General features: G+C 43.7%; 2 protein-coding genes across 3 annotated transcripts; both read right to left on the bottom strand.

The window, feature by feature from the left end:
• Positions 1-323: 323 nt before the first annotated feature.
• On the bottom strand, positions 324-3657 carry LOC115734933 (ribulose-phosphate 3-epimerase, chloroplastic). 2 transcript variants are annotated; one of them, XM_030665960.2, is made up of 9 exons: positions 3420-3657; positions 2773-2887; positions 2409-2549; positions 2208-2321; positions 1964-2042; positions 1294-1403; positions 1147-1203; positions 689-758; positions 324-580 (listed from the first exon to the last, which is right to left on the bottom strand). In XM_030665960.2, exons 1-9 carry the CDS (start codon positions 3539-3541, stop codon positions 531-533), a joined length of 858 nt encoding a protein of 285 aa, XP_030521820.1. In that variant the 5' UTR covers positions 3542-3657; the 3' UTR covers positions 324-530. The 2 variants fall into 2 exon arrangements, with proteins under 2 accessions (XP_030521820.1, XP_048137638.1); XM_048281681.1 differs by having other exon boundaries at positions 3481-3631.
• Positions 3658-4236: 579 nt separating this feature from the next.
• LOC115734941 (2-hydroxy-palmitic acid dioxygenase MPO1-like) lies at positions 4237-5422 on the bottom strand. Its single transcript, XM_030665970.2, has 4 exons — positions 5006-5422; positions 4854-4916; positions 4708-4773; positions 4237-4619 (listed from the first exon to the last, which is right to left on the bottom strand). Exons 1-4 carry the CDS (start codon positions 5363-5365, stop codon positions 4500-4502), a joined length of 609 nt encoding a protein of 202 aa, XP_030521830.1. The 5' UTR covers positions 5366-5422; the 3' UTR covers positions 4237-4499.
• Positions 5423-6377: the final 955 nt, after the last annotated feature.

The following is a 6377-nucleotide window of genomic DNA, read 5'->3' as shown; positions in this document are numbered from 1 at the left end:
GCTCAGTACATACAAATGGAAATAGTAAGTTGTGTTTCGCGATCAAGTTAATTGCAGCATACTATGTTTTGCATTGCATAAGGCCAATAGACTTTAAAAAAAGAAAAATTGTACTGTTTGACGTTTGTGACCAGTATTGTGTTCAAAAAGGGGCTTAGAGAACTTGGGGATGATCACAAACCTAGAAATGTGGCAGAAAATGGGTACATAAGATAAGAGGAAATTACGTAAGAATCAAGATCAATGCAGGGTAGATTGCAATGAAAACCTGAGCTGGGCATTACTATAGCAGACTGAGATGGGGAAACAAAACAGGTAGGAGATTCAGAACGTCCATTTAGTTATATCAATCAAAGAAAGCGAATCCCAGGCGATCATACATTAAGTACTTTCTCTTAGAAGATACCAACGTTAAACAGTTTCAGAGATCATCATGAGATCGAGTCGGTAAACAGATGGGATGGAATGTGGCATACACTAGCTGAAATGCTTCGGTTCCATAATCTGCTTTAGATCTCATCAATGTCTCTTCAGACGGCAACAGCTGCAGGTCTCTTGCTAGTTTTGATCCCTCTAATAGCTGTGAGAAATTCATTTCAAACCGTCAGATTAGACGAAGTAGTTGAAGCAAAAATACAGGCAGACGAACACACAAATTTCCATTGAGGAAGACGTCTGAGGTTCCAACCTTCAGCATAATCTTTAGCTTTAAAGACAGCTGAACCGGCAACGATGGCATTAGCTCCTGCTTCAATAACCTACCAGCCGAGAGAGCAAATATACTGAGTTTGCAAAATTTATTCTAGGGGAAACAAGAAAGAGGCAGCCTGTAAAATCGCGCAGTGATCGTCTGAATATATCATTTCTCACAGTAAGATTTGGGGACACTCGGTTTAGTTAAGAAACTGTTGTACTAACCTGACTACTTTCCTTTATCAAACACTCACTATATAAATGTCCAACATAAAATTAGGGAATCATCTGTGATGGTATGAACTAATTACATTGCAACTTTGAATGCTAAATCCCAGACCATTGGCATGAGTTATCCTCAATATGTTTCAGGCGATGGCCCTTGTCAATGACCATTCGAATGAAAACTTGATATAGCACGTTCTGAAAAGGATCGAAGTTCAGTAGGAGCACCTTATATGCATTTGATGGGCCAACTCCGCCATCTACTTCGATCCAGGGATTAACGCCCTGTTAGAGAGCATAGGTCAAGATTATCATCAACCAAATGACGATCAGTCGATAAAAACTCACAAAAAGAACTGTGACCCTGTGCGACACCTTCTCTAGGCAGAGTCTCCTCAAGTCGGAGATTTTCTTTACTTGGCTCTCAATGAAACTCTGCCCACCAAAGCCAGGGTTCACCGACATGATCAAGACTAGGTCAACGACTGTTTCACAGAGAGATGTGCCTCGTCAAGTTAGGCTTTGCAATCTTCCGGGCATTGTTACAATGTTTCTGTCAGTGTTATCCTCTAGAATATGAACATAATAGAAAGCAATCTGTCAATCTCGAGTTATTATTGTCTAGATAGTCTTTTGAAGCCAAATTACCATATGAAAAATGCCCTTTAGATTTTTTCCAAATGAAACTGTCACATTAGGATGACGCTTACCACTTCTTTTCCAAATGAAACTGTCGCATTAGGATGACGCTTTACTGTCTATAGGACTTTATGTAGCATCTGATATTGTCTAGTGGTATTTAGCAATCAACGATTTCGATAACTAGAATTTTCTTAATCCCACCTAAGGCTTCTTCTGATGTTGACTATACAACTTCTGTTTGGTTTCATTCGGAAATCACAAAAGTGAAGAAAGGATCTGGACATGCATCAAAACGTGATAATCATGATCTCTTGAGACGAAGAAGTTACTTTGAATTTTCACCTCCAGATATCGAGGCAAAGGTAAACAATAAAGAACGGGAAAAAGTAAACAGTAAACTCACCATCGAGGACAGAGTCTACAGCGGTTAGTGGCGTGGCAGGGTTTAGAACAACTCCAGCTTTCGCACCTAGACTTTTGATCTGAATTATCGAAAAAGGAGCTCAGAGAGGAGATAGGGACTAGAGAGCGCCAATGAAATTTTATGGGCACCATTTATGCAGATTACTCAAAGCACGATTATTCTTTCAATCAGATCAATTTCCATCTGCACAAGATGTGCTAACATGATAAGATGAAGTTCTCACTTGATCAAGTGTGCGATGCAAGTGTATGGTGGCTGATTGCTCACAATGGACACTAACTATGTCCGCTCCAGCCTTGATGAAATCTGGTACCCGCCGTTCAGGTTCTACGATCATCTGCAACAATGGTCTGATTAGCATTCACTTCCTATTCCTGTTTTAGTTTCGGTTTTGGAAGAGTTCTCAACCAATTAGGGAGGATACCAAATGCACATCTAGAGGAAGATCTGTCACAGAGCGCAAGGCATCTACGACAAGAGGCCCAATGGTAATGTTCGGAACAAAACGACCATCCATGACATCGACATGGATCCAGTCGCAACCCGCCACATCCACTGCTTTTACCTAGACAAAACAAGGATCCAAACACCGTCGCATGAAAAGATAGAATTGCACAACCTCAGCAAATCAAAAAAATTTCCTAGTCCTAAAAAATGCCGGAAAGATGATCTTTTAGCCGCCAAAATAGGAAAATATATCATGCTATCTCCACTCATATGCAGTAGACTACTGCTGTAACTCAGTAATGGATGTGTCTGTTATAAGAATCTCAGGATAAAAGGAGAACCTGTTCTCCTAGTTTAGCGAAATTTGCTGAGAGGATAGATGGAGAGACGATGATGTCGCTTTTCGAGAATTTATCTACTCGTGCGGTCGCCTTCACGACAGTTTGGACCCTTCTCCTACATATATGACAGAGAGTGGCAAAAGACATCAGCCCATGAGAAGCATGAATGAAGCCCCCAGAAGCACACAACCTTTAAAACCTGCAGCCCCAAGAATGTGGAAAGCGCATATGTATCTATGGATTCATTTCGGCGACAATGTTAAATCAAATTCCAGAAAACAAAATGATAGCGATGTAGGCACATCAACAAGCACGACATAAGTCACTAGCCAATGCCAATCTCTGTTACCATACTGCGAAATTAGTCAAAGTCCCCTTCTGTTGGTTATCAGAAAGAAACAAAGCAAAAGCAACCACAAATTATCATAAATTCTTTACCGAAATGTGAAGAAAGTTGCGTAATTTCGAGATTTCTGCTTAAGGAGTAAAAAGGTGGAGAGAGTATTCTTGAACATGTAATTCCCGCTCGAACAGTCCTTAAGAATAATCCCATTTGGCAAATTATACATCCATCTTGACTCTCGATTCTGCCCAAAAGAATGAATCTCCGTTCTTGATAGTTAAGACTCGAAAGAACAGTAGAGTACCTTGTGAAGGTGAGCGAACTGGGTTGATAAAGAGTTGGACTTTGAAGCTTAAGACCCTCACCGTTTACGCTGGTCCGAGACTGGAGTGTCGTCGAAGAACACAACGAAGAAGATGACGACATCTCTCTCTCTCTCTCTCTCTCTCTCTCTCGATGGTCTACGATGCTTAGAGAAAGTTTCGACCTTTCTCTCTTCTTCTCTCTCCCTCTTATGCCCCGATCATTCAGAGAAGGGTGGCGAAGTGACAGGCGACGTAAAAATAAGTCGAAGGAAATTTAGCGGAAATCATACGTGTGACGTGTCGAATCGATGAGTGGTGGTCGTTTGCTTTATCTGAACCGGTTGGCCTTGGCGTTCTTGCTGAATCCGGAAGTCAATTTCTTGCTCTTGAAAAGATTTTGGATCTTGGAATATCCAACAAAATAACAATTTGTTCTCTACATAAGTTGTAATAATACCAACATCATCGTCATATTTATTGTCAATATTATTATTTCTTCTTACACAAAGCGCAACAGGCCTTCTGAATTGCAGTAAAAGAAATATCCAACATGAGACCTCATGCTTTGAAGTTGTAAGCTTTAAGCTGTTTTTCCATTCGATCGAGGCACCTTGAAGTCTCACTTCTCAATCCACCTACAGTGGTCTTGTCGCCGGGGGCAAAACTGTAGATCGAACAACTTCCATCGCCCCGAGTTTTGATTTTCTCGGCTTATGCAATTAATTTATTCTCGTTTCGACGGAGGCGTTGACCCTTATGGTGGTTGGTCTGGGAACGATTGCTGCCTCATAATCAATCAGTCAAATCTTCGGAACATATCACACGCATCAATCGATAATATTATGGCATTTGTTCTGTTTGCTGTGTCCTAAAACTAACGATGAAATGATAGAATAGTCCCGGATGGCGGTATAGCTGCAGAACCGCGACTTGAAGGGCAATTTCAACTAACTCCATCTTAATCAAAGCACAAAGACTCAGTTAAACTCTACTCAATGCAAACCAACCACACTAAATCATACAATCTTAAAGACCGGCGTTGACTCAACCTCCGACAAAGCCAACCTGACGTTCGTTGGCTAAGCGGCCTTCTTGCTCGGTGTCTTGCTCTGCCACTGCTCGATTTCGGCCTCTATCTTCCCTGTCACGCCTCGGTTGAACCCTGGATATGGCTCGTACCCACAGGTTGTCTGCAGAACCTGCAAGTTGAATTTTACGAAAACCCTTTTAAGAGCTGTGAGCTTAACAATCGATGGCCGCGTTCGGAGAAGAGCGAGAAAAACTTGCCTCGAGCAGTACGAAGAAAGGAGCCATCACGAATGCTTGCGCCATGTTGTCCGAGGGGGCTCGTTTCTGCAGATGGATTTGATGAAAACATACGTAATTTGCAGACAATGAACAAGAAGGCAGGTACTGAGTTTTTACCAGCTCACCTCAAACACTCCGTGACCTATGGACTGACCGGCCCAACATATCACTTGCGACGCCAGAAAGAACTGCACTCAAGTCAAGATGGAGTTTCCTGAGTACCACAAGGGAATCACGCAAGCAGAGCAAGGAGGAGAGAAGAGAAGCGTCGCAGTACCTTCCACGCCAGAGAGAAGCCGAGCTGCTGCGCGAGCAGGCTCGAGCCGACCCAGCAGGCCAAGCAGAGCAGAGCGGCCAGAGACCCGGCTTTCCGGTCCAGGCACACGTAGGTGACGGCGTACAACAGTGCGAGGAAGAAGCCGAAGTTGAGGAGCAGGCCGTGGCTGGTCAAGAAGCACTTGGGAGGGGCGATGAAGAAGAGGCTGCAGATGGGAGGGGTGAAGTAGAAGAGGACGAGGAAGGAGAAGAAGAGCGGCCACACGAAGAGGGTGTGCATCAGGACGTTCACCCGGTGGCGGTGGTACGCGCCGTAGAACGCGTACTGCTTCTCGAGATCGAACACGCCCTTGATCCCCATGGAAGCAACTCTGCTCTGGTTTTTGGGAGAGATTGATGGCCTTGTGTGTGAAAGATGGTATGGCAAAAGAAGCGGAAAGTGCGTGTGAGCGTGTGCGCGGTGTTATAAAGCAAAAGAGAAAGAAAGAGGAGAGACGGTGGGATTGCATGCAAAACTAGATTCGAAGATGGAAAAGCTTTGCCAAGGCTGGCCGCCTTTTTTATAGTGGCCATCTACCGTTCGCTCCAGCAATTTTTTACAGCCTTTATCCGCAGGATCGATCGCAAAGTAGAAATTGTATTGGAATAGTTTAGTCTAAAAAGACTGAGTCGATGGTTTAATCTTATCTATATTAACTTTTTTCCTTGACGTTAGATTGTCAATTTGGAGTTGGCTCAATTAGTGCCGAATGTGAAAACCTTTTTCGGTGGAGAAAATATTCGGTAGTTGCAAAACGACACGTCAATTGCTTACGTGGCGCGCATTTTTTACTCACGTCCCATAATATGTCGACATGCGTCCGTTGAGTTGGAATGAAAAATTAATGATTTTTTTTTCTCTTCTTCCTCTTTCACCCTCGAATCTCACCTGGCCGTCTTTCATGGCCATGGGCACCGCTTTCAAGCTCCGTCTTGGCTGACTCCTTAAATTTGGCTGCTAAAGAGGGAGCGGATCAAGGACTACCTGCTCATGGAGGAGTTTGCGAAAAACGAAGATCAACTCAAGCCATGGCCACGAGCAACAACAGCTCATTCGGCGCCGGCGGCCATGGACACCAAATCCGAAGAGTGGCCAAGACGAAGGCTCATTTGGACCCATGGCCGTGAGAGACGATGGCCACGGACGGCCAGATTTGAAGAACCGGCCAAAACGAAGCTTGAAGGCAATTCCAGTTGCCATAGAAGACAGCTAGGAGAGAGACGAGGGTGAAGGAGGAAGAAAAGAGAAAAGAATCATTATTCCTTTAGTCCAACTCAGCGGACATGTGTCAACACATTATTGGACATGAGAAAAAACAGGCGCCACGTTAATT

Source organism: Rhodamnia argentea, chromosome 7, assembly GCF_020921035.1.
Source record: "Rhodamnia argentea isolate NSW1041297 chromosome 7, ASM2092103v1, whole genome shotgun sequence".
Taxonomy (NCBI): Eukaryota; Viridiplantae; Streptophyta; class Magnoliopsida; order Myrtales; family Myrtaceae; genus Rhodamnia; species Rhodamnia argentea.
This window is presented reverse-complemented; position numbering and strand designations above follow the sequence as displayed.

Excerpts from the sequence above, each read along its gene's own strand:
- LOC115734941 (XM_030665970.2), bottom strand. The coding sequence starts at position 5,365 with ATGGGGATCAAGGGCGTGTTCGATCTCGAGAAGCAGTACGCGTTCTAC. Across the intron at positions 4,774-4,853 it reads TAGGTCACGGAGTGTTTGAG|AAACGAGCCCCCTCGGACAA; the intron begins GTGAGCTGGTAA and ends ATCCATCTGCAG. Across the intron at positions 4,620-4,707 it reads CTTTCTTCGTACTGCTCGAG|GTTCTGCAGACAACCTGTGG; the intron begins GCAAGTTTTTCT and ends TTCAACTTGCAG.
- LOC115734933 (XM_030665960.2), bottom strand. The coding sequence starts at position 3,541 with ATGTCGTCATCTTCTTCGTTGTGTTCTTCGACGACACTCCAGTCTCGG. Across the intron at positions 2,550-2,772 it reads TCGCTAAACTAGGAGAACAG|GTAAAAGCAGTGGATGTGGC; the intron begins GTTCTCCTTTTA and ends TGTTTTGTCTAG. Across the intron at positions 581-688 it reads AGCTAAAGATTATGCTGAAG|CTATTAGAGGGATCAAAACT; the intron begins GTTGGAACCTCA and ends AATTTCTCACAG.